The sequence below is a fragment of the Schistocerca cancellata genome, chromosome 11 (assembly GCF_023864275.1).
Source record: "Schistocerca cancellata isolate TAMUIC-IGC-003103 chromosome 11, iqSchCanc2.1, whole genome shotgun sequence".
NCBI lineage: Eukaryota > Metazoa > Arthropoda > Insecta > Orthoptera > Acrididae > Schistocerca > Schistocerca cancellata.
In genome coordinates, this window is record NC_064636.1 from 39,580,539 (window position 1) to 39,605,576 (window position 25,038).

The window sequence follows — 25,038 nt, forward strand, 5'->3', positions numbered from 1 at the left end:
ACTGTGTATCTAGGGGCAACCCTTCTTAATGATTAGTTTTGACGAATCCAGATAAAACTTAAATGCAGTAAGCTTCAAATAGTTTAAGACATGGACCTAAAGAATTAGATGTTTAACTGTATTGATACTACAATGCTTTTAATTGAATTTGCTCCATTCTGGGGTGGGGTGGGGAGTGAGACACAAAATGCATTCTGTAACAAATTTAACTAGCTAAGAGTAGAAATTCTGAAAAATACTTTATTTCATTTTCTGTGATACAACAGAAATTAATTACATATCCATCTTAATCATTAAGAGGTATGGAAGTAGAACAACATTTATGTAATGTTTAGTAAGTACTGAATAGTTCTCTAGTGAATGCAGTTGCTACGTCTATAGGTAGAAGACCTTTGTGATCCCTTATATCCTTGTTTGCTCCAGCCAGAAGCAGTGCCCTCACTGCTTCTACATTGTCTGTGGCAGCAGCCCAGTGGAGCGGTGTCTTCCCCCAACGATCCTTAACGTCTACCTTTGCCGATGCCGTCAACAGTGTCCACATGATCTTCACATCACCCCGATACGCAGCTGCGTGCAGAGGTGTCTGCAGACTCTTGTCCTTCACATTGGCAGGTGCTCCCGCGTCCAGAAGACACTTCACAGTTTCCGCACCGGTGTACGCTGCCACTTGCGCGTAGGTGTTCGCTCTGCCACGTCTAGCCGATTCTGCACCTGCGTTCATCACTGCCAGATGCAAGACTGTGTACCCATTGTTGTCCCTCCCGTCGACTGGTGCCCCCATTCCCACCAGCCTCTGCAACTCGTCCACTCGGGCACCTTTAGCTGCCACTATCATCTTCTCAGCCAAGTCCTGTGTCTGCTCCACAGATGACGTCCTGCAAAGTAAACCGTAATCGGCACAATTCTTTTTATCAACAATAACGTGCTGCGTGCAATAATCAAAACTGACATGTGGCTGTGTCATACCAGAAACACTGTAAGAAAATGTACAGGAACTGAGGTGGCACAGTAAGGCCACAAATGTACGGGCATTCTTGGGTCAGCTTTCAGGCAAATAGGTAAAAATAATTAATATTCTACTCACAATCCTTGTACAAAAACGAACAGTACACTCACATAGGAACTCTATGTGAAATTCTAGTCACATGGCAGAGTTAACTATCCTGTTACCACCTCTGTCAAACACAACATGGCAGAAAACAAAAATTACAGGCAGTACTCACAAAAATAATACCGGGGCCAATGACCATCACAGATTTAGCCGAAATTGTGTGTGAACGTTCCCAAAGGACACTGGTCAAGTTTTATTTCCTCCAGTGCAATAACTGCCAAGATATAGTTATTTGTTTGACCCCATAGTGCACCGGTCAACAGTACACTGACGAGTTTTCGGCAACTTTGTGCACAGTATCTCTGGCAATATTTTACAGAAAGGAAACTATCTTTTACAGCTTCTAGCACACTCTTAAACTAAACAAAGAGATTTAATGGCAATTTTAATGATAATTATTTATAGCAAAGTCAAAAAAGCAGAAGTTTGTAAACTGTTCATGCTACCAACAGTGTCTCCTCAACAACTGTTCAGCGAACAAGGCTGTGTATGGGCCTCCACGGCAGGCACCGATTCACACATCCGTGCTGACTGTTGTTCAATGGTGACAGAGGCTAGAATTTGCACGCCAATACCACAATGGAATGTCCTTCAGATTGCTGGTTGACTGGGGAGGATGTAGGATGACAAAAATCATGAGAGGAACAACACAGACAGAAGAGAACAGTCCCAGTCCAGAGGAAGGGTAACAGGCAAACAGGGAGGTAAAAGGAACTTTGGGCAGCAGGAAGTGGAAAGAACAGGAAGGGTTTGGGTGGAAACTGGGAGAGCAGGGGTACCGCAGAAACACTACCTGAAGTGGGGTAATAGCACCCCCACTATACCATTATCATGATAAATGGAAAAAAAAGACACGAGAAAGAGGACACAAAACTGCACAAAAGACCAGACAAAATGTGAGGAAAATGGCGGGGAGAACCTGGTGAGTGTGGAGGTAAGGGGTCAAGGCCTCCATAACTAACACCTATGCTAACTGAGCAACTCAAATTCCAGAGAAAAATTCGAGGATTTAAATGTGAGACGACAAACAACTTTTGCAAAGAAAACAAAGGACAGACGTTATAGCATGAGGGTCGTCTGCTAACACCTGAGATGAGGAAGGTAGGGGAGCATATTTAGTGCAAAGGGCCAAAATGTGGGAGCAGCCCAGCAAAATATGGGTCATCTAGAGGAGAGCCCCACAACTACAAAGTGGGGCAGACTCACTGCGTAGTAAAAAAAACAAGCGGCTAATCTACTATGGATAATAGGAAGACAGCAGACGATAGCAGATTCCGCTGGGGAGAGGCTGAGGGGAGAATGACACACTGTGCAAATCTCCTCGATTGCAAGAAGTTTATTGGGTAGGGAGGTAGTCTCCCAAGAGTTGGCCCACGATTTAACAAAAAGGGATATGATGTAAAGCAGAAAATCCATCCCCAGAGGGATCAGAGAGAACGGGATTGGTGGGTGAGTGGGGGTAAATGCTGCCCCCCGCCCTCCCCAGCTTGATGAATAGCATGTTCATTACCAGGGATACCTACTTGGCTGGAATCCGAAGGAAATCAACCTAACAAGCAGCATCAGTAAAATCAGTGAACATCATGGATGGCAGAGACCAAGGGGTGGTGCAAAAAATTCAGCGACAGCCTGAATGCCACTCACCGAGCCCAAACATAACAAAACTCTGGTGAATGAAGTCCGTTTAATGAAGCAGAGCATCAGAGGGCCATCAGTTCCACAGTAAATGCCCCACAAGGGGCAGGCAAGAGATGGTGTTCCATGTCAAATGAAGACATGAGATCACATGCTCAGTGAAAACACCATTGGAATGATGAAGGCTTTTGGACCCCAGAAGAGATCCATTCGAATTCGGGGAACTAACCAAGGGACAGTGAGAGAAGGTGGAGAAAGAAGTCACAGCAGGGAGAAGCAAGGTGGAGCCCAACCAGTAAACCTATCCAAAGGTGGGCAGGTGACAGCCTGAAACTGTGAAAATGATAGAACAAGGTAGGTGAGCTGGAGACCAGCAAGTGATGGCATAAGAAACCAGAGATGGGAACATTGAATCGATAGGGCAGGTATCCCAGTGTCAACCAGAAAGCTATTGACAGGGCAGGCGCGAAAGGCACTGCTGGCTGAACGGGTGCCATGATGGTGAACTGGGTCCAAGAGGAGAAACGTTGAAGGAGCAGCTGATCCATAAACTTGACGACCATAGCACAGATGAGACAGAACTAATGACCAGTAAAGGCAGAGAAGCGTCTAACTATCTGAGCCCCAAGAGGTGTGGACAAGGAAGCTAGGGACGTTGAAAACACCCAACCCCTTCAGATGACTGACAGAGGGGAACCAAATAACATTGTTGTCAGAAAGAAGAAAGGGAACTGGTGGGCTACGTTCAGGTGCTGGGCACCGAGGTAGAGCTCCAGATCACTATGGACTGTAGTACACAACAGAAATAGACCACCCTCGACTTAAGGGGAGATAATTGAAAACTGTGAGAGTGTGTCCACGAGGAAATCTGCCAGATGGCACCCTGGAGCTGTCACTTCGCAGGCACCGACGAGTGAGACTAGCTCAAACACAGAACAGGGGTGACCAACGGTCTGGTAGAACCAGAAGTCCATTATTAATACCAACGAGAAAAAGGACACACTACAGAGCCCTGTGGAACACCTTATTCCTGAGTCCGCAGAAAGTTAAGACCAGTGGGACAGGGACTGGCAAATAGAAATGAGGATGTGCCGGCACCAAGCTGTGTTGTAGGCTTTATGAAGATTGAAGAAAACTGTGACAAGATGGCAACAGCGATTAAAAAAGGCATGAATGGTTTCCAATCAAAGCAGCTGATCCATCAGGGACCGGCCCTGAAAGCTGCACTGGTAAGGAGATAAAAGGTCCCCGAGACTCAAGGGCCCAACTGAGCCAACGAACCACCATCCATTCCAGTAAATTGCATGGTGAATTGGTCACACTGATTGGCCAGTAACTATCAAATGTCACCATATCCTTGCCAGTCTTAAGGCAGTGACCCTCTCCATTGGAGGTGGGGGAAGGGGTAAATGCCTTGGAGGCAAATGCAGTTTAACACCTTAACGAGATATTGTCGTCGTGGAGGATTGAGGTGTTGAAGTAATCGGTTATGGATGAAATCAGGGCCAAGAGTGCGAAGAGAGGACCTGAAGAAGTTCCCACTCAGCAAAAGATTCATTCTAGGATTACACCTGACAAGGAGTGAAAGATAATCGGGTAGATTCAGCCTGCTGTTTCCGGAGGAAGGTGACTGGATAGATGACCGACACTGATGGGGTCACAAAAAGAGTAGCAGGGTGCTCTGCAAAACTGATCGTTCTGTACAGAGGTGCTGGAAGGGCAAGGTCCACAATGGAAGACTGCCGTTGACAACCTCTGAGAGTGCGGAGTGTAGCGCATACCTGTGACAAAGGGACAGAAGAACCTAGGGAGGAGACAAAATATTCAACACACTTGCTTGCTCTGTGTGACTAAGTAATGGGCTTCGCGCAAGGAAGTTTAAAGGTGAAAAGACCAGCAGAGAATGGGTGCAGCTTCAGATCTTGCCAGACAAGATGATCACAGATACCGATGGCACTGGCCGTGCTCCCCCATGGAAATGATGATGATTGGTTTGTGGGGCACTCAACTGCGTGGTCATCTGCACTCTTACACTTCCCCAATCTGAGCACAGTCCAATCTCGCCACTTTTCATGAATTTGGATGGAATTATGAGGACAACACAAACACCCGTGCAACTGGCCAATGGCAAATGGGGCTTGTCACGCAGGAAATGTCAATGTCGACTGTGCAGATTATCTTATACAGATCACCAACTTCATCAATAGAACTTGATAAAAAATAGTGAGCACGACCTGGTAGTTTATATAGAGACCTATCAGCACGATGGAAAGAAGTCCAGTGGGGCAACCTGGTCATCAGGAGGCGGGAAGGGAATGAGAATCAACCGGTAGTGGTCACTATCACAGAGGTCATTGTGTGGTGACCAGTGCAAGGAAGGAAGAAGGAGCACTATAGATCAATGGCAGAGAAAGTGCCATATGTGACATTAAAATGAGTAGGGGGGAACTATCATTAAGAAGGCATAGGTCACGGTCCACAAGAAATTGGTCAAAAAGGAGCCCCCGACTAGATGATAATGCACTGCCCCACGAAGGGTGATGGGCATTAAAATCCCCAAATAAGGAGGGAGGAATGACTTGCTAAAGGAAATCAGTTAGGGTAGCAGATGTAGGTGACCTGTCAGAAGGGAGATAGAAATTGCAAACCATGACCAAATGATCCAAGTGGACCTGTACAGCAACTGCTTCCAATGTGGTACGGTAGGACCCGCGTACTAACAATATCCATACAGACCAATGTACAAATGCCAGAGAAAGCCTTCACAGGGTTTGCCTGCTTCCATGAGAAAGCACAGAAACTACGAAGGGTTGGTGTGTGAGCATCAGTAAAATGAGGTTCCTGGAGAGTGACAAGCTACCCATTAACAAGCAATAAGCAATTGCAGCCCTGGGGGGTGACTAGTACCCATTACAGTTCCATTGAATAAGCACACTGATCCATATGTAAGAGGTTAGACTCAGGTTACAAAGGTGTCAGCACTGGAGGCACTTTGTCCCATGACTTTTTCCTTTTTTTTCTCTTTCATAGGATGAGGAGGGCAGGTCACAGAGAGAGAACAGGCTTTGGCAAGATCTGGAACAGACAGAGCAGGCGACCTCAGGGCGTACAGATTAAGTGTCCCGTGGCCAGGTTGTGGTAGGAGGCTTCCAGCCTAAAAGCTCTGAGGAGGGGTCCTGGGAGCGAGCCCCATAACCACAGGCACTGAAGAAGGGGGATGTTTTTCCAGCCTAAGAGTGGAAGTGGCACCCAGAGTGGAAGACATGGGAACCGCCGGGGAAGGGAGGGGAGAGCCGTGGAGGACTGAGATAAGTTAGAGGGAGAAGGGGGATAGATGTAACAGAGGCAACGGTAGAAGTCATCACACAGTGTGAAGACTCATTTCTGGTAAGCCACAGTGTAAGATAAATGATCGAAATACTTATACAACACACATTACACATAAGCTCGACCTCTTTGTGAGGTATCTCCCTCGAATGCCAGGATAAAGGCGTCAGTGTTGGGACAATTGTACTTACGATCTATCTAAACATAAAATTAATACCCTGCCATTCCAGATTGGCCCAGAGGTCGTCATCAGCTCTAAGGATGAGATCTGTATGAAAAATAACTTCCTGGACCTCATTCAAAGACTGGCGAGGAATAATAGGCATCGGGATGTCACCAAGATGATCGCAAGAACTAAGTGCCAAATGATTGGGTGGCAGAAGTAGTTTTGATCCGACCACATGTTACTAAGAGACTTCAGTTTGCCAACCTTGTCTTTGATATTTTCAACAAAAAAAATAACAGCTCTGTGGCAGTGAACAGGTCCCCATCTGTCCTAGTGCAGACCAGGCAGTGGGGAATGTGTGTCACCCACAAACTATCCCTCCCAGGGTGTAGCCAGAGAAGGTAATGCTGCAGGGGCATAAGAAACAGCATTCAATGCTCCATTACCAACTAAAGAGACAGCTGTAGAAGAACAGCCAGTTCTTTTTGGATGTTAATACATTTCACACGCAAAGTGTCTGCCTTGATACCATCCCCTTATAACGATATGTTTACGGAATGTGTATACATAAACATACAGTTATAAATGTCCCTGTTCGTAGTCGCTAATTATAACAATATGTTTACTTTTGTGCTGTAACATATAGCAATAATCAGCGGTGGAAATATATTTGCGAATGCCGACCGTGAGCGGCTGTTTCTTGTTGGATCGTTTGATCAGTTGGAAGTTGCATTGCAGGAGAGTAAACGCCTAGTCAAAATAATTATTTTTGGATAGCTCAAAATGAATTTCCTAAGGGACTGTAGTTTATCATTCATTTACCAGTAGAATATGGTGCAGAGAAAATATTTTGACGCATGCAACTTCCGTCCGATTTCAACGAAAGAATTCGTGACTTAACTCTCTATTTGGCAGAAACATAAAGAAAATTAAATAACTTCATGCAGGAGTGAGACATAGTCCATACACCAGTTCCATTTAACTCTGAATTAATGGTAATTAATAGATAAACTTACACTGCAATGAAGGATTTAACACAGATGCCGCTTTGACTGGCACTTCTCTTCTCGTAATGAAAATAATTCCTTTGACGTTTTCACATACACGTCACACAATAAATCTACTGCTATGCCGTATTGCACTTTTAGTATTGCTCTTTAACTTTACACTAAAATAATATTATTTTTAACAATAATAATACGGCAGCAAGACATGCGTGCCCAACAAGTTACAAGAGACAAGAGAAAATGAGTAACTGTTCGAAAATATCTCTTACATCAAAAATATCTCTTACATCAAAAATATCTCTTACATCAAAAATATCTCTTACATCAAAAATATCTCTTACATCAAAAATATCTCTTACATCAAAAATATCTCTTACATCAAAAATATCTCTTACATCAAAAATATCTCTTACATCAAAAATATCTCTTACATCAAAAATATCTCTTACATCAAAAATATCTCTTACATCAAAAATATCTCTTACATCAAAAATATCTCTTACATCAAAAATATCTCTTACATCAAAAATATCTCTTACATCAAAAATATCTCTTACATCAAAAATATCTCTTACATCAAAAATATCTCTTACATCAAAAATATCTCTTACATCAAAAATATCTCTTACATCAAAAATATCTCTTACATCAAAAATATCTCTTACATCAAAAATATCTCTTACATCAAAAATATCTCTTACATCAAAAATATCTCTTACATCAAAAATATCTCTTACATCAAAAATATCTCTTACATCAAAAATATCTCTTACATCAAAAATATCTCTTACATCAAAAATATCTCTTACATCAAAAATATCTCTTACATCAAAAATATCTCTTACATCAAAAATATCTCTTACATCAAAAATATCTCTTACATCAAAAGAATGTGAAAAAGAATTATTCTGTCCGTTTTTCGCGGAATAAACACGTTACGTCACACGTCATTCACCTTTTACTTTCTCGCAGCATTAATTGCTAACTGTAGCTGTTGCCAAGCAACTGCTCGATTAGTGAAGGATTTAAAATGATAAGGCAATCACATAATGTTGCACCCTCCAATCAGGGACTCTCCCCGTGGGCAACACACAGCCACAGCAAGGGCCATCTAGCATGGCTGCTATTGCCAGGAATTCTGATGCTCAAGCAACCACCCTAAGCATACGTGGGAAGGCAACAGCTCAGGTACCAGGGGCAATGGGGGGGGGGGGGGGATGTGAGCCAGATCCCCACCACAAACTGGATACACGTGCTGGCAACTTAGCGGAGCAGAGGGGGGCTACAGCAGGAGGGAGGTTCCACACTGTAGATGTTACGGAGGGAGTTCTCAAAATGGCTCACAGGACAGAGATAACATTTAGAAATGGAGGTCAAACCCCATAGGGGGCCAAAAAGGAAGGATGAAGAGGAAAAAGCAAGGGGAACAAAACTGCAAGGAATACAGGAAACCAGGTGGACAGCCACATCAACATAAGTAAGAACACCTATAGAGGGGAAGGAGAGGGCAGAGGGGAAGAAGTGAGAATGGAGGGGGAGGGGGGACGGGGGACACGCAGTCCAGAAAGAAAGAATGGAATGCAACAGTTCAGGGCCCATGTGTGCCATACACCAATTCACAGAAGAACAGTCACTCCCCTGGCAGGACAGTAAGTTCGAGTGCAGAGAACTTTAGGCTGTGGTTATAATGAAGTGACACAGCACGACTAGAACAGCGCTAGTGAAACAAACCAGTACCGATCAGTGTGCACAATTATAATGGTGCTGCAAGCAGAGTGAGTCAAACATGTCTTTGTGAGTACGGCAATCAAATTTCACGAGTGGTTCTGGCTGCAGTCTGGCAACATTTTCCTTTTGCTCCGGGTAGCAGAGTCAGTACCACTGCTTTCGCTTCTGTTCTTTTGTCACATTTAGAGAAAACAGAGCAGCTGTTTTTACTCGGTATCCTTTATGGAACCAGTGAATCAAGTATCACAGCAAGTGATTAATCTTGGACAAGTTATCTGATGAGGTGGCAGCAAACAGAAAGTACAGAATGCATTTCATTAACATTTTACTTCTTTTATTGTCTTAAAAGAATAGGCAATGATAAAGTTTAGGTAGTGTAACTGACAAAGACATGAAAATCTTGTTTTATTATATGAAAAAGTTTTGAAAACCACCTCATTTGAATAGCCTGATTTGTAGCTCAGTTAAAGTTTTGTCATGCTTGATAAGTGCCTCATACTGATTAGTCAACTTCTACTGCATGTTACTCATCATCACTCGGGGGTCCTTCTAGGTCAATGACAGTATTGTGGAGAACATATACATTTCACAACATTGTCAGCAAATTCTAATGAACTTTGTATTGACTTCCAAAATATGCTCCACTTAGCACTCATTATCCCAAAATCATATTCAGTTGATTTTCATTGTCTGGAAAAACATTTGTTGAAATATTCTTTTCCTGAGTCTAAAACCTATTGACTGCAAGATTTGATAAAATGCCTCAACAATGGATAAACCTCATCTCCAATATACACAATGAACACAAATGGTAGGGGAGAGTCTGGCAATGCATTAAGCTCCACTTCTTGCATCAAGTGAAATACACTAGAAGAATGAAATCTACCACCTTCTCTTTCTTTCCCACAGCACCCAACAATGATTTCTTGTGAGGATCTGCAACTGCTTGTAAGATGACTGAATGAAAATTTTTTGTGTTGTAAACATTGTACCATAATTTTGTGAGCATTTTAGACAATGTGTTTCCTGTCAACATCATTGACTGTATTTCAAAGTTATACGTTCTATAAATCATTTACAGTATTTAGAAAATCATCTTCAGAAGGCATTCATTTGTTGTTGCTGGAGGCAACACAACAGCACTTTGGTAGTTGACTCCATAGTTCTTACAATGGTTACAAATCTTATACTGAATGTCACAGCAATGTCTCAAAACCTACTACTGGTTTCTAGGAACCGTGACCCTTAAAAATTACATTACTCCACAGAAAAAAAACTGTAGTTACTTCTATATAATGCTAGATAATGAAGTTATGTACGATAACTATATGGCAACATACTCGCCTCTGTGTGCTATCATTTGCCAAAATCCTTTTTTAAACATCTCAAACCTTTCACAAGATACAAGGGTGTTACAAATATTTCATTCTAACTTTATCGTTGAAGTGTACTATATGCATCCATTTTCTCAAGAGTGGTTGGAGTTATAGATCCCAAGTTTAAAAAATATATTAATAAGTTAACTACATTTGGCAGGCAGCAACATCTGACCTAACATGCACCCATAGTGCTGTGCTGCAAATGGAAACTATTCTACTTTCATGCAGAAGTTAATTTTGAAATATCACAATAACTATGACAACTAACAAAATGATGAGCAGTTCACCATGAAGCTGACAAATAACACTACTAGATGCGTGAGAATCAAATTTTTTTACTGAGCAGTTTCTGTAAAATCCTTAGAGCTGCCCAAGGTGCACCTCCAATCTGCTCTGTTGCACTGCTTCACTATAATCGGAAAGTTAATAAGACTAATTGGGCAATAGCTCTACATCTCAAGAGGTGTTTACGCGGTTTCAGTACTGCACCCTCATTCCAGCTATGATTGAACATAGCAGGGATGAGACATTGGCAATCCAGTGATAAGTGTTTGAGCACTTGACCACAGGTGTAGTCTGCTCCTAGAGTCATGTCAGGGCAATGGGCTAGAGCACTGAGGAATTCCCACTCACTGAACATATATAAGGTTCCACGTGATAAATGGTAAAGGAAGTTGCTCTACCCAATGTTCGAGGACACAAAATGCAGGCTGATAATTCTCTGATGCAGATGCTCGAGCATAATAAAAAACAAAATGTCTGGCAAACTCATCTGGATCAGTTTAGACATCACTTTTTACAGAGAAACCAGATACACCCAAAGGGTACCTATGTGCATAGTCATCAAATCTTTTGCGAAGGTGGGGTATGTGGTCCAATCACAACATATCACTGCCAGCATTCTCATTTCTGTTTTATGAGATAAGTGACCTGGGCACAGAGTTGTTTAAGGACAATGAGATGCTCCATTAATGGACGTCACTTGTGGCATCGGAGAGCAAGCCCTCAATCTCTTAACGCCCCAGTGACTTTTTTTGAACGACCAGTGTACTTTCTTCCACTGAGGGGATCGCAAAAAAGAGTGGGTCACTGAGTCAGCTGTCAATGGAATAGTTGCAGTTGTGCTCTGGGCAACCGCACTGATACTTGTGTGAGGTGAGGTGCAAAGAGCGAAGACACTAGTGAAAGCATCCTAATCAGCTCTGGAGAGATGCCATCTGGGTGTAAGCCCAGGCAAGTGACACCAAAGTAGGGTCAAGAAGATCAGAAAATTACCACTCTCTTCATGGACTCTTAAATGGATGGACTGAGACCTGGGCTGCAAACAGAAAGTTCAATGACCCAATAAGACTCATGCCACAATGAAGTGTGTGGGAACACCAGTATTCAAGAGATGAAGTTTTAGACAGCTTTGCCATGGCCAGTCGTCATAGTTCCAACCTACCACTTAAGAATTGGGAGGGAGGTACACTGCATATCAATCGGTTTCACCTTCAATGCCCCCAACCCAAAAACCATTATTCTTAGCGGGTTACTATCCACTCGACCCCTGCATCCAATCTCGTTTCTGCAGTATCTGGCTCAGTCCCAAGAGGGCCTCCTGGTAACCAGCCTGCAGAAGATAGCAACAGGGGTCATTCCGGACACGCACACTTTGCTGCATCTGCCGCAACTTCGATAGCCAATAGGTACATTGTAACCTTCCATAGTGTGAGTATTTCTGTCCATACACAGTTGGCTAGAGGCAATTCAGTTTTTACCAGCCACAGACTGAAGTACTGTCACTGCCTCGAATCAGAAGTCACCTTCACCACCCGGACGGATGTGCTCCTGTGACCTGTGCTCCAAGCCTTTTCGTTCTGTGTTGTGGACAAGTCGTGCTGCTTGTGAGGTAGCACTTTGAACATCGTGCTCTCAAGAATCTATTTTCATTTCATTGAAGAACAATACTTTGTGACGAACTTTCACATTACGAAGAAGAATTTTTGGAGAACTTTTTTTTCTTTTGTTGTACTGCATCAAAAACAGCAAACTGTTTGTGTTCGAAGTTCACGTGTTCAAAGAAACATAGTTTAATACGTCTACGTGTGATCCTGTGAAAGCATTCCGACTGAGCAATACTTCATACATATTACAAATCATAAATTCAATGTCTTCACATGAACAGCCACAGCCTCTAAAGTCATCTTGAGAGGTTGGTGTTTCCTGCAGATCAAGTCCATACCACACACACAAACACCATCTGACATTCTTTCAGTGTGATTCTTGAAACAGCCGAGGAGGGTAGGGGTCCACTTTGCTGGAAAACAAGTCTTCTGGAGAGAAGCAAAAAAACAGGGAAATGCACGAAAAACATTGTAAGCTCAGCCAAGTGGCAGAAAAACCGCTAGAGTTCCACTGGAGGATACAACTATCAGTGGGAAGGGACTGAGGAGGCAGATCCTGCCTCAGTACTGCCTGCTAGCACTGGTTGCGAAGACACTCCGACAATACACACTACTTCCCAATCGAGGAACATGGGTGGGTGAGGCGGGGGGGTCTTTGATAGTAGAGGCCACCAGGAATGCTGTCTTGCATACAGAGGTGGAACTTGTCAAGTCTAGTGGCACGGGGTCCACCAAAATCTTCCTCTTTTGGGAGACTACTACTTGTCCTTTGACAATTTAGACTTCTGTGGGGTGCTTGTCTGCCCCAGTTTCTGGGACAGGAAGAATGCAAAGTCCTACGACCTGAACCTTTGGCTCCTTCAGCCACTGGCTACATTCACTTGCATATCAGCAAAATCCTAGGATGGGACTGTCCTGAAGGACCCCATCCTGGAGAGAGGTGCTGGAGCAGAAAGATGCTTCTCTGGCGGGTGGTTGGGGAGGGGGAGCAGTGGAAGGATGACCCCCAGCCACCAGGACTGGGTGTAGTCGGGCGAACCAAAGGCCAGACATAGAAGATATGGAGAGCAATGGCACAGTCACTAAACAGGATGAAGTTATCATAGCGTTAGTGTATCTTATGTCTTTGGCTCAGATTGATATGTGGGGTGGTTAAGGTCTTTTATTCCCTGGTTTTCTTTTCTCACTTGAAAACAGTGCAATCAGGTTATCAGGGGAATGGTGCTCAGCACAGATGGGACGAGGGGCACAAGGAGCATTGCTGTTCAACTGACAGCCACAATCGCTACGGCTGGTGTTGCAACGTGAAGACGTGTCCAAATCTCGTGCATTTGTAGGAATGCATGCGAGGAGGAATATACAGCTTGACATCACAGCCACACACAATCACCTTGACCGTCTCAGGCAAACAGCCACCTTCAGAGGCCAAAATGAAGGATGCAATATCCACTCTTGAGTCTATTCGTCCCCACTGGATACGATGGGCAAAATGCACACCCCACTGCTCCAAATTAGCACACAACTTATCATATGTCTGTAATAAGAGATCTCTGTGGAAAATGATACCCGCACCATATTCAGACTTTTATGCGGGGAGGGAGGTGGGAGGTTAGTGACAGGAATATCAGCCTTCCTCTAAGTGTTTCATGAAGAACAGTGGCTTTGCAGTCAAAAAGGAATCCTCATCTATCCCACAACAAACCCAGTATGGGAGGCAGGAAGTATTTCTCACCTCAACACTGAGCTGTATGTTCCTCCTATGGCGTAACCAGGCAAGAGAACATTTTGGGGGTCATGCCTCTCCACAGTGTAACATGTCTTAGCTTCAGAAGAGACTGATGGGGCCATGCAGCCACCACCAGTAGGTGGTTTAATTCGCTTCATGTGCGTATCTTCCACCATGGTACCACCCAATCTGAACAGACTCTCCCCTTGGTCAACACCTGGCCAAAGCAATAGTTACCTAGCCAGTAAACCATTGCCCAGCATCCCTGTTCCAGCCATGATAGGCACATACTCTTTGGCTTGCATGGAGGTGGTGGGGGTGGTTCCCAGATCAGGTACAAACATGAGATCCCTGTGTGGTCAGAGGCTACCAATGTGCAGGTACTTTATGAAACCCCCGCCCCAAGTTTGGAGTGGCTACACTGCTGGGTTATGGGATAGTGCTGTTGCACAAAAGAATGATGCAAAGAGTAAGACACAAAAAGTGGAATATGTACGGTGCTGACCAAAAGGTTAAGAAAATGAGTGTCCAAAACACAAAACCAGATCCATGCACAATTAGAGCTCCAAGAAGGCCATCCAGTGGTGGTGGTGGTGGTGGTGGTGGAACATACAATACAGAAAGCAAAGCAGTGGTGCAAAGGCTGTGGCCCCATGGTGTGGTGGTCAAGCACGTATTCATAAAGGGAATGTGTGACTCCAGAAAGGAGGGGGCTAAAGATGTCCATTTTTTAGTGTGTGTGTGTGTGTGTGTGTGTGTGTGTGTAGTTTATTTGTCTCATAACATACAGTTACAAATCAAAGATTTTTGTACTGGAGACACGTCAAATTACTTAAAGTTATGAAATGTCGTGTGACGAGTGCCTCCCGTCGGGTAGACCGTTCGCCTGGTGCAAGTCTTTCGATTTGACGCCACTTCGGCGACTTGCGCGTCGATGGGGGTGAAATGATGATTAGGACAACACAACACCCAGTCCCTGAGCGGAGAAAATCTCCGACCCAGCCAGGAATCTAACCCGGGCCCTTTGGATTGACAGTCTGTCGCGCTGACCACTCAGCTACCGGGGCGGACAAAAAAAGTTATAACAACATATTTAAGCAGGCATTTCTGAATTTTTAGACATGAACAATTAACAAGAACCTATATAACACTTACGGTCATTTTGAAGCTTGCAATACAATTTATACAATATATTATACAATACATAATCTTTATTGTTTTTCTTTTAAAAATGCCAAAGTGTACTGCATGAATTCTTCAATTGAATAACATTTTTCCACTAGTGTATTAAATAACAATCTTTTTAGTGGGCCAAACTCCATATTTAACAGATGTGTTATTTAATTTATTGTAAATTTTTAATCTCATGTACAATGGTGTTTAGTGTAAAGTTTTAAATTGTGAAGGGGAAGTTTGAAACTCTGTGTGTGAGGTGAGTACTGTAGTGGTTGAAATGAAAATTATGAAGCGAGTTTTGATTTTTATACACGAAAATAAAAATTTTTATAGATGTACAGAAAAGGAGTGGTTAGTATGTTTAATTTTTTTAAATAATGGGCAACATTATGTTCTTTTTTGGACTAAACACGTTTCTTACGATTCTCTTTTGAAGAGAAAGTAATCTCTGGCTGTTCATCGAGTTTCCCCAGAAAATTATTCTGTATCAAATTATAGTCTGAAAGTAGCTGTGGTAAACCATCTTTTGGGTGTCCATAAGAGTGGAACCAGATAAGACAGTCATTGCATAAGCTAGGCTCTTTAGTTTGTTTGCTTGCTAAGTAGACCTAGAAATTTTACATAACTTGCTTCAGTCATTTCCTGATTGCTGTGCACTATTTTTATGCGAGATGCTGATGTTCTAGCACTGAACTGCACTAAGTGTGTTTTTGTGACATTGAGTTTTAATCCATTATGCTGAAACCATAATTCTAGGTCTCCCCATTATTTTTCCACACTACCTTGAAATTATTCTAAATTGTCATTTTCAATTAAAACTGAGGTGTCATCTGCGAATAAAACGGAGTGAACATTAATGTTTAAAGGTAAATAATTTATGTACAGCAGAAAAGATAAGGCCCTAAAATTGAGCCCTGTGGGACCCCTGTACAGATCCTCTTCCAGTCCTAGAATGATTTTTCCATTTGAATTTAGAATAACTCTGTTTTCTTTCTGACAATTGAGATTTGAACCACTGCAATGCCCTGTCCACAATCGCATATCTCTCTAACTTGGGTAGAAGTAGTAAGCGATTGACCAAGTCAAAAGCTTTGGCCAAATCACAAAAGTGACCTTTTTACGCTTATCTATAGCAGAGCTTATCTTTTCATTGAATTCCCTGATGGAATTTATTGTATTTTTTCCCTTTTGACATCCAAATTTATTTTAACTATATTTTCTATAAGAAAGTTTTCAAGCTGTTTCACAACAATCCTATCACCTTAGCAAAAACTGGCAGCAGGAAAATAGGGTGGTAATTTCCTATGTCATCCGGTGAGCCTTTCTAGAACAATGGTCTTATTTCAGCATATTTTAACACATCCAGGAAATATCCTTCCTCAAATCACTGATTAATAATTTTAGCCAATCTTCTGATTTTGCCACATTTATGAAGAAATCATTGAAACAGAGGGGGAGGGGGGGGGGGGGAAGAAAAGAAAAGAAAAAAAAGGTGAGGGTGGGGGGAGATCAACTTTGCCCACAATCTGTAAACTATTGGGAAGCAATACTACTATGACTTTGTATTGGCAGATACTACAAGCGAAGTCTTAAGTTTTTCCTGCAATTCCTTCTAAAGACATAAAAAGCTAAACTTCAGATGACTTTGCTACAAATCATCAATATGAAAATTGCTCATGAAATATTTCATTATTTTACTGAAGAGCACAAAAAGTTGCACTAGACAGTTTTGTTTTCTTTCAATAAAATTTTTCCGGATTTCAAAGTTACCAAAAACTCAGGGTGCACTGTTGAGAACTGCACTATGGGGTCAAAAAAACGACAAACTCCTGTACTATTGTATTGGTGATTGTGAAACTTAGGCAGTGTTTACTGGGAAAAATGCACAAATGTAGACATGAAATTTTATCACAGTCATGTAAGATACTCCAGACCACTTGGCGTGGAATGATCCACACGTAAGTACTGTCCAGCTGATGACTGCAGCATTAGGGTACAAGTTCAACAAGTGAAGCAAAAGAATGTGTTTAATTTCCTACAAATGTAGGCACAGAAGTAACAAAGGAAGATGTAACTCACTGACAAGGTAATATTATACTCTCCCTCCACCCTACATATTGCATCTACTCCACCTCCCTGTCTCGGCCATTTCTGTATGCTGAAACATGGCTTTACTTTCACAGCTTTATCTCTCGTACCTTCAAAATTTTTACCTAAGAAGCAACATACAAAGGTCATTCAACAAAGAGAAATTGACGCTGAAAATTTTTTATTTCCATTCAAGTTGTCATTAAGAGTGATGCACTTGTTCCATCTTCTCATCCACTTTTGGAAGCTTCCACAAATCAGTTTCTTAATTTCTTGACAATCGCTCCAAAATCACCCCTAAAGCCTTCAATACACCATTTTCGTAGTGAAAAAAATGTGCAGGATGGTTATAATGAGACTTTTGCTACCTGAGCCAGTGTAGACGAAAAACTGATACCAGGGTTCCCAACTTTATAGGAATGATGTTCAGACTGTGCGCTGCACGATTTGCGTTTCTTGTAGTCTTAGTGGTACGACTTGCTGTTAGGTGCTGGCACTGGTATGGCAATTCAAACAAGCATCAGTGTGAATTACAGTTTCAGGCAGTCAACATAGGACTAGACAAGGTGGGCAGGGCTTGGCTTTACTCACAACGCTGTTATATCAAAACAACAGAAACAGCGTTGTTGCTCTTGGTGAGTATCAATGCATTACAGGAATATGGAGAGATCCTCACCCAAATTTAAGAACACCACTTGGAAGTTTATATGACACGGTTATTGGGGAATTGATTCTGGGAGAGGCAGATGGCCAATTGCAACACAAATTGTTGAAGTTATTGTTGCTATGATTGAGAATGATGGACACAATGTGCAAACTTCAAGTAGTGCACGAGCTGTGTCACGACAGGTGAATGTTCCACAGTCCATTGTTCAGAAAACACTGCAAACACTCGTGAAATGGTATCTAGTGCAGTTACAGACTATCGTCACACTGACAGACCTTTTTAACCTGGAATATAAACCTGGTACACAATTAAACGTTATCCTCGTGTGGAAATTCTGCTGAAAAAAGTAACAGCTTCTTTAACATGAAGCCACACATTGTCATAGTGACAGTTCCACTTTTCATGATGGAGTTCCCTTGTTTTCTTTAGGACACAATCTTTCGTCAGCTGTTGAGGGACATTCTTGTACTCTGTGTTTTACTGCTCAATCTTGGAACGTACACCATGCTGTGGTATTGAAAAATTTAGTCACACTTAGGCCTTACTGGCCAATTTCTGGGTGTGTGCTTTTTCAGATGAGACCATCCCGTTTGAACTTCTGTACTGTGTTGTTCAGTCATAATGTCGTTATATACCCAAAATTCATTGTTTCCATCATTCGTCCCTTTATCCTGGACACATTGTTTACGTTAGTTGCAAATGTCAACTCCAATCTACTTTTGAGCACAAGCTTGTCCAAGAATCCAGTGAGCATATTTTCTTGTCACAAGCAGCACCAGACACTGTAGATTCGCCGTAATCCCTGTGAAGATCTTTTCTTTCTGAAACAGGCTTCTTCAGTAGAAGGCAAAACTTGATTATATAAAGATGTCAACTTTCTGCCATTTTAAAACTTTAGAGGGGGGTTCAAGTTACAACCACACTCAAGACACTACTGCCAAAGAACAGCTGAGATTAGACAGGGATGGTACCTGGTGGCAGTGTAATAAAGTCACCATCTTTGTTTAACAACCATCATATTGTCCAGTTCACTATGCAGTAGGGCTCATTCCTACATTTTGAAAAACAAGACAACTTCAAGAATAATTTATTAAACAAAATGCCACTTTTGAAAAATAAGGCAATCATTTAGTGTTGTGATAATAGTCTGAGACAGCACATACTAATAGGGCTGCTTGGGAAAAAAATCAACTGAAACTATTCTAAATAATGTATCCTAAAATGTTCGAGTTGTTAATGTAAATGACCAGATAAAGGTCTTAAAAGCAGTGCCCTCAGTCGCAATTTTAAATCTAACAGATAACATCTGACCATTGAGGACACGGTGTGGAACCTATTCATGGAAATCTTGCAGGACTCCAGCAGGTGGAATGGTAGCCCCTTCCTACCGTGCAGAGTTCCTACGACAATAGTTCCAGGGTGATGCCAGCTTGAGAGGACAACACAGTGTTCAATGACGTGATTAACTTGCAAACAAACTGCTGCACATACCTGGTTCTTGGCGCCGCTGCTGCCACCAGACTGCATATTTGAGCTGCAGCCTCCGCATTGCCCAGCAAGACATTTATCCAGCCGGCAGAGGTCATCACCTCGGGGTGGGTCGCTATGAAGGTCACGACTGCACTCTCGAGCCTCGGACAGGAGTGCAGCACAGCGAGGAGTGCGGCGGCTGCAGCATTCTCGACACTCAGGCCCTGCGCTATCTGTTCCTCGCACTTTTCTTTTAGCAACGGCAGATCGTATTTATCGGCGGCAGCTATCATTTCACCCAGCATGCTCGCTAGCTGCGGAGCTGTATCGGTGTACATGAAACACAGCAGCTGTTTTAGCACATCTTCTTGCAAGTCTGTTATCTCAATTTTGCGGCTGCGGGCTTCTTTCATGTTATTTCGCAACATGGCAGCAAAAACTGGACTCCTCGCTGTCAGTATAGGACTGTGGGCCAGCAGCTCAGAGTCACCGACCACCAGCTTCACGTCCGCACCCTCACCCGATTCCAGCAGTGTGCGCAGGTCAGTTGCGATACTGTGGTCCTGTGTGCTTGTTACAGCCATTACGACCTCTCCTGAAACACACACACAAAGAAACTTTATTTGAAAATGTTACCAAACAGTAAATAAGTGCATTCTTTACCTCTCGACCTATCTATTATATACTTATTTTACTTCCCAGCAGTCATCCTTGTTTAGCAGGACTGTAGTTTGTGTGTTGGTCATAGATACTTGCCTTTGCATATTTACTCCTTTAACTATGAAATGACATGGTGACGCATTATTCATTCACTGTACAGATTCATTCAATTCACTGTTGCATCGCTTGTATGAACTAGTTTACACAATTATTCTTCATATCACGACCAGAACTGCTGCTTCTGGATAAGACGAGTCTTCCAGGAAAAAACTAACACTTTACAATAAAAGACTTTACTGCTTCAGGAAAGGGCACCAGAAGTCACCTTTGGGGCAACAATGACAAATTTTATGCTATACAAGTGGTTAAAATGTATAAAAGATTAAAAATTCCATACTAGAATATCAAAATATTTTCATGAAAGTTCATACATGCACACACTTGCAAAGGTGTGTGTGAAAGCTCTCAAAAACTGCTTGTAATAGGGAATGAGGTTAATGAAGAAATAATTTACAAAGGGTTGTTGGATGATCAGTGTGGTAAGACAAGACGAGTCAAGTCATACTGACACTAAAACGTTCAGTCCGTGAACTTAGTCCAGACAGCTCACAATATTTCACATGCTTTGATGAAATCACAGGTTATCAGCCAAGTTGATGTCACAACGTGTTCAAAGTTTCAGTAAGTTTCTTACTCATAATCATTACCTGAAGACGAGAATAGGAACTCCATTGGAAAGTTGTAACACGACGACACAGCCAATAACCCAAGCTGATTTCATCAATATAATCTGCAAGATACCACACATTCCCATTTTGTATGTTTTGTTACACTTGTCTTATCAACTAAAACAGATGGCAGGTTCCCAGTTCAGTTCTACCATCTTGTCAGAATATGAAACACTATTGAAAACATGGCACCACGAGGTGACTTGTAAGCTGTAAGGACCACAGTCTGCTGCACGTGCAATCCTCCCACTGGCATATGAAGTCATTTGTTTATATGCGATGTACAAATCGAAGACAATTAAAGGCAACTGCCACCAGCGACTGGCAAGAGAGATAGTCCATTGCCTCGTCAACAGTTTACTGTCTCACTGCCAGCCACTGCTGCACAACTACTTCCATGGTTTTTTGACTCCACTGTGAGACAAGATCCTGGACAGGACTTACAAGGCTCTGTGTCACACTGGTTTCCTTGTAAGCCTCCTCAGCTCTGGTACCCACTCACTCATTTCCCCATATGCCTACACATTTCGGTATCCAATAGAATGGGTAATATTGTTGCAAGACACAGAGTCTTCTCTGTTATGTTTTTTTTTTCCCTCTGCTGGATGTTAATGCTTGTTGTGCACTGAGAGAATCACACTGAGTGATGAATTACTTCTGTTGATGTCTCGTGCTCCACTGCATTTGTGATTGCTCGGCACTTAATACTCTGCACTTGCTGCGAAAGTTGAAATCTGAAGACAACTCGTGGAAGGGCACTGAGTTGTCCAAGGCATTCCCTCTGCGTGCATGCGTGTGATGGCAAGTTAACAATCTTTCAATTGTAAATTCTTCAAACTTCATACCATAAGCATATTCAATAATTTTTGATCCTTTAGTTAAAATTCTTCCCATATTATCCAGACTTTGTGGAGCGTGGTCTTAATAAGCAGCACAATGGCGAGAACCCTTCGTCTACTACAAAACAAAAGGAGAAAGGGCTATCACTCCGACCTAGTGACATGGGTCAGGCAAATACCCAGCAGGCAGGACATTATAAATGGGCATTTGCCTGAAGCAGTCTTGAATGCCCAAACTCTGGTCATTTATAAATAAAGTGTATTTTTAAAGTTTTTACTGCTAGAATATATTACTGCTATAATATATAATTTACCAATTAAAATAGGGGAACAGGACGATATTCCCGATTTTATTAATAGTTAGTAAGTGTTCACACTTGCGTTGTTTGTAACTAAGAATGAAAGGAAAGAAGAGAAGCCTGTTTTTTTTACTAGCATTCCAACTTGCTTGTGCCAAGGAAGGGTGCATACTGCTAACAGTTGTTTATCATTTATATTATATATAATATCCTCCTTATTTTTACCAGTGCCCCCCCCCCCCCCCCCACTCTCTACCCGAGTCAAATCTCGGAATATTATTGGAAACAAAATTACTGAATCAGGATTTATATGTGGACAGGGGAAAAAGAAGAAGAAGAAAATAAAAAATCCCGGATATCCCAGTTATAAATACACTTTTTCCCAGATGAAAGTACACTATTCCTCTGGTGAAAGTACTTTTTTCCAAATTAAGTGGCAATATACTCTCCATCAGAGCTGTCACACTTATCAATCCCTTGAATGGTGAAGGGTTTTATACACTGCCATAGAATTTCCCACACTTCGGGAAACAAAATGCAGAGGAAAAAAATCACTTTTTGGAAAGATCTTTAATGAGCGGCAACACTTAGTTTTTTGCTTTTTTTCCAAGGGCATGCGTAGGGAGGTTACTAGGAGCACAGCTTTAATTGCAGCAGCAGAGTGCTCCTGATAAGCAGAATTTCATTACTGTGCGCCGAAAATTTTGTGGGTTACCTGGCTGAATATATGTTCCGCCGAGCACTGAGTTTTCCATATAAAGGCCAATTACGGGTGAAACTGCCCAAGAATTCACTTTGCACCCACTCTTTTTTTAGAATAATTATACTTCTTGTCATCGTTATTCCGTAATTTGTAATCTATGAAAGAACTAAAATAAATATGGAAAGCTAACTATGAAACTGTCTTTTTTAAGCATTTGTTACCCTTTAAGATTCATCAAACACAAATGTGCCAGTAAACTTTTAAGTAATGGCATAAATGACTGGTCTTCTCAGTTTGAAATTTTTCTGTTTGACTGATCCTTTAAGTGTTAAGTTTTGAATGATGATCAAACATTCTGCAATTTCAGAAACTCATCACACTTTCTCACACGTAATGTATTTCATCTTGCATAAATGGAAATTTATTTTCAAATCAACACTTCTCAAACCACCATTCACAATATTTTCCCGCAACCTGTTAGAAATTTAAACAGTTGTGATGTCATGCTCATCGAAAGCAGTCTGTTGTTACGAAGTATTGCGAAGTCTTCGATACATTTTGCTGTCGGCAGAAGCTTGTGTCTGCACTGTGTTTTGCTGTTGTGAGTGGCGTATTTTCTTTGCAACTGAAGTTTACTTTTGGTATTATGCTCTTGTTTATGTTTTACTGCTGGTACTATTCTAAAGTAGTGGGGGTAACATAAAATTCTATGTTAGACCATCATTTCTTATCAGTCAAAATTACAAAAATTTAACTGAAAACAAACAACGAGAAATTCCCAGAATTTAAAAAAATTCTCCTGTTTTTTCCCGGAGGAAAAAATTCCCAGGCTTTTCTCAGATTTCCCGGTTTCCCCAAGATGCATACAACCTGTATTCAACAGCTGGCAACTGTTTCTTGATAATAAATATATTCTTAAATGTAAACTGTTTTCAGTGAAAGAACAAAGAATGCTTTATTGCAAGATGAAGCAACATCCGAGACCATAGTTTTCTATTCTGCTCCTTTCTTTCTCCATTTTTATGTGACTTTGCTGCGAAGATAAAATGGGAACACCAACATAAAAAAGAATAACAAAGAATTTATGCCCAACACGCTGGAATTGTTCAATTCCAATACTAGTTGATTCCTAGAGAGTGCGCAGTTCTTGGAATTGTGGGCTCCAATCAGTATGTGACACATCCCTAACTAAAATCATTATCGATAAACTGTTTTTACTCTAATTCCAGTTATTGTAAGTAAATATTAGTGCTACTGCTATTATTACAAATAGGTAGTAGATGAAATTTTGAGTTGCTGGTAACTGCTCATAATTTCAGGTAATGAATGCAGTTCTGTGGGTTACTTAATTGTAATTGGCAACACTGGCATGACCATCTGACAGTCATTCAAATCTATGTGGTTGAGTGACAAGCAACAAAATTTCTTCTGTGTAACTTAGAGTGCTACAGACAATGCGCTATCTGACAGTTGCAAGATGGTTAAGACAGAAGAACAGTGTTGGAGCTTTTTCAATTAAAAACGGAAAGGAATATCTTGTAAATATTGTTTTAAGAAATACAAACAGTCGCATTCCAACATAATGGAAAAGCACATCGAAAGCGTTTCAAGTGCCCTCAGAATTTCGAAAAAGTGCTTGAGGTAGCTACAGTCATGGAGAACAACTTTTTGCAGTAGCATAGTATCAGTAAAAATATTATCTAGCTACTTCATATAAATTATACTTTATTTCAAACATTACTTTTAAACTTTAGTGTCGTCTTTCTACCATGTACTACCCCAAGAATTGACCTCAAAGATATAAGAAGTTACATTTACAGTCCCAATTTATTTTCCCTAACTCTCAAACAGCTTTTTCAACTTGGTTAGCCAATCACTGAAGAGGCAGTGTTGCAAAATAACAGCTTAAATCTTATTTATAAGTGCTGCTTATTGAACTTTAAAATGCCTAAATGCCTGGGCATTTATGAATTTTGGGCATTTGCCCCAACTTATAAACACCCATGCATTTTACACTCTTATTCTGACCGTCCATTAATATCTGTAAGTAAGGAATATCAAAGCCTACATATTTTATAAAATAATCACCGAGTCACAAAATGTTGCTTTTAATCTGTTCCTTCTGTTACAGCTGACCCTCAGAAATAATCTATTGACACTGCACCATGTTAACAACTGAACAATGATACAACTTAATTTGCTTAAACACTATTTAGCATTCTGATATGCTTTTAATACACTGATTACTGTGGAAGAAACCAGAACTGACCAAAATATTCAGTTGTCACTTTTCAGTCGAATCTTTTTGGTACAAACACGTATCTGTAAATAAAAATTGAAGCACTTATATAAGGTCTTTGTCCCAAAAATGAAACCTGTATTTCTGTGTTCATAAATTAACTCATTTATTATTACATCCCATGACTTTCACCTGGTGCTTCAA

At 41.5% G+C, this 25,038-nt stretch overlaps 1 protein-coding gene across 2 annotated transcripts in view; it reads right to left on the reverse strand.

Moving 5' to 3' along the window:
• Positions 1–239: 239 nt before the first annotated feature.
• Positions 240–25,038, reverse strand: part of LOC126108527 (poly [ADP-ribose] polymerase tankyrase-1-like) — a 52,208-nt gene continuing 27,409 nt past the window's right edge. Inside the window, exons 3-4 of one of the 2 annotated variants that reach the window (XM_049913802.1) lie at positions 19,388–19,961; positions 240–875 (exon numbers count right to left, since the gene is read on the reverse strand). In XM_049913802.1, coding sequence (XP_049769759.1) covers positions 332–875; positions 19,388–19,961 — 1,118 coding nt within the window. In that variant the 3' untranslated portion in view covers positions 240–331. The remainder of the gene's footprint in view (positions 876–19,387; positions 19,962–25,038) is intronic. The other variant, XM_049913803.1, reaches the window with a different exon arrangement.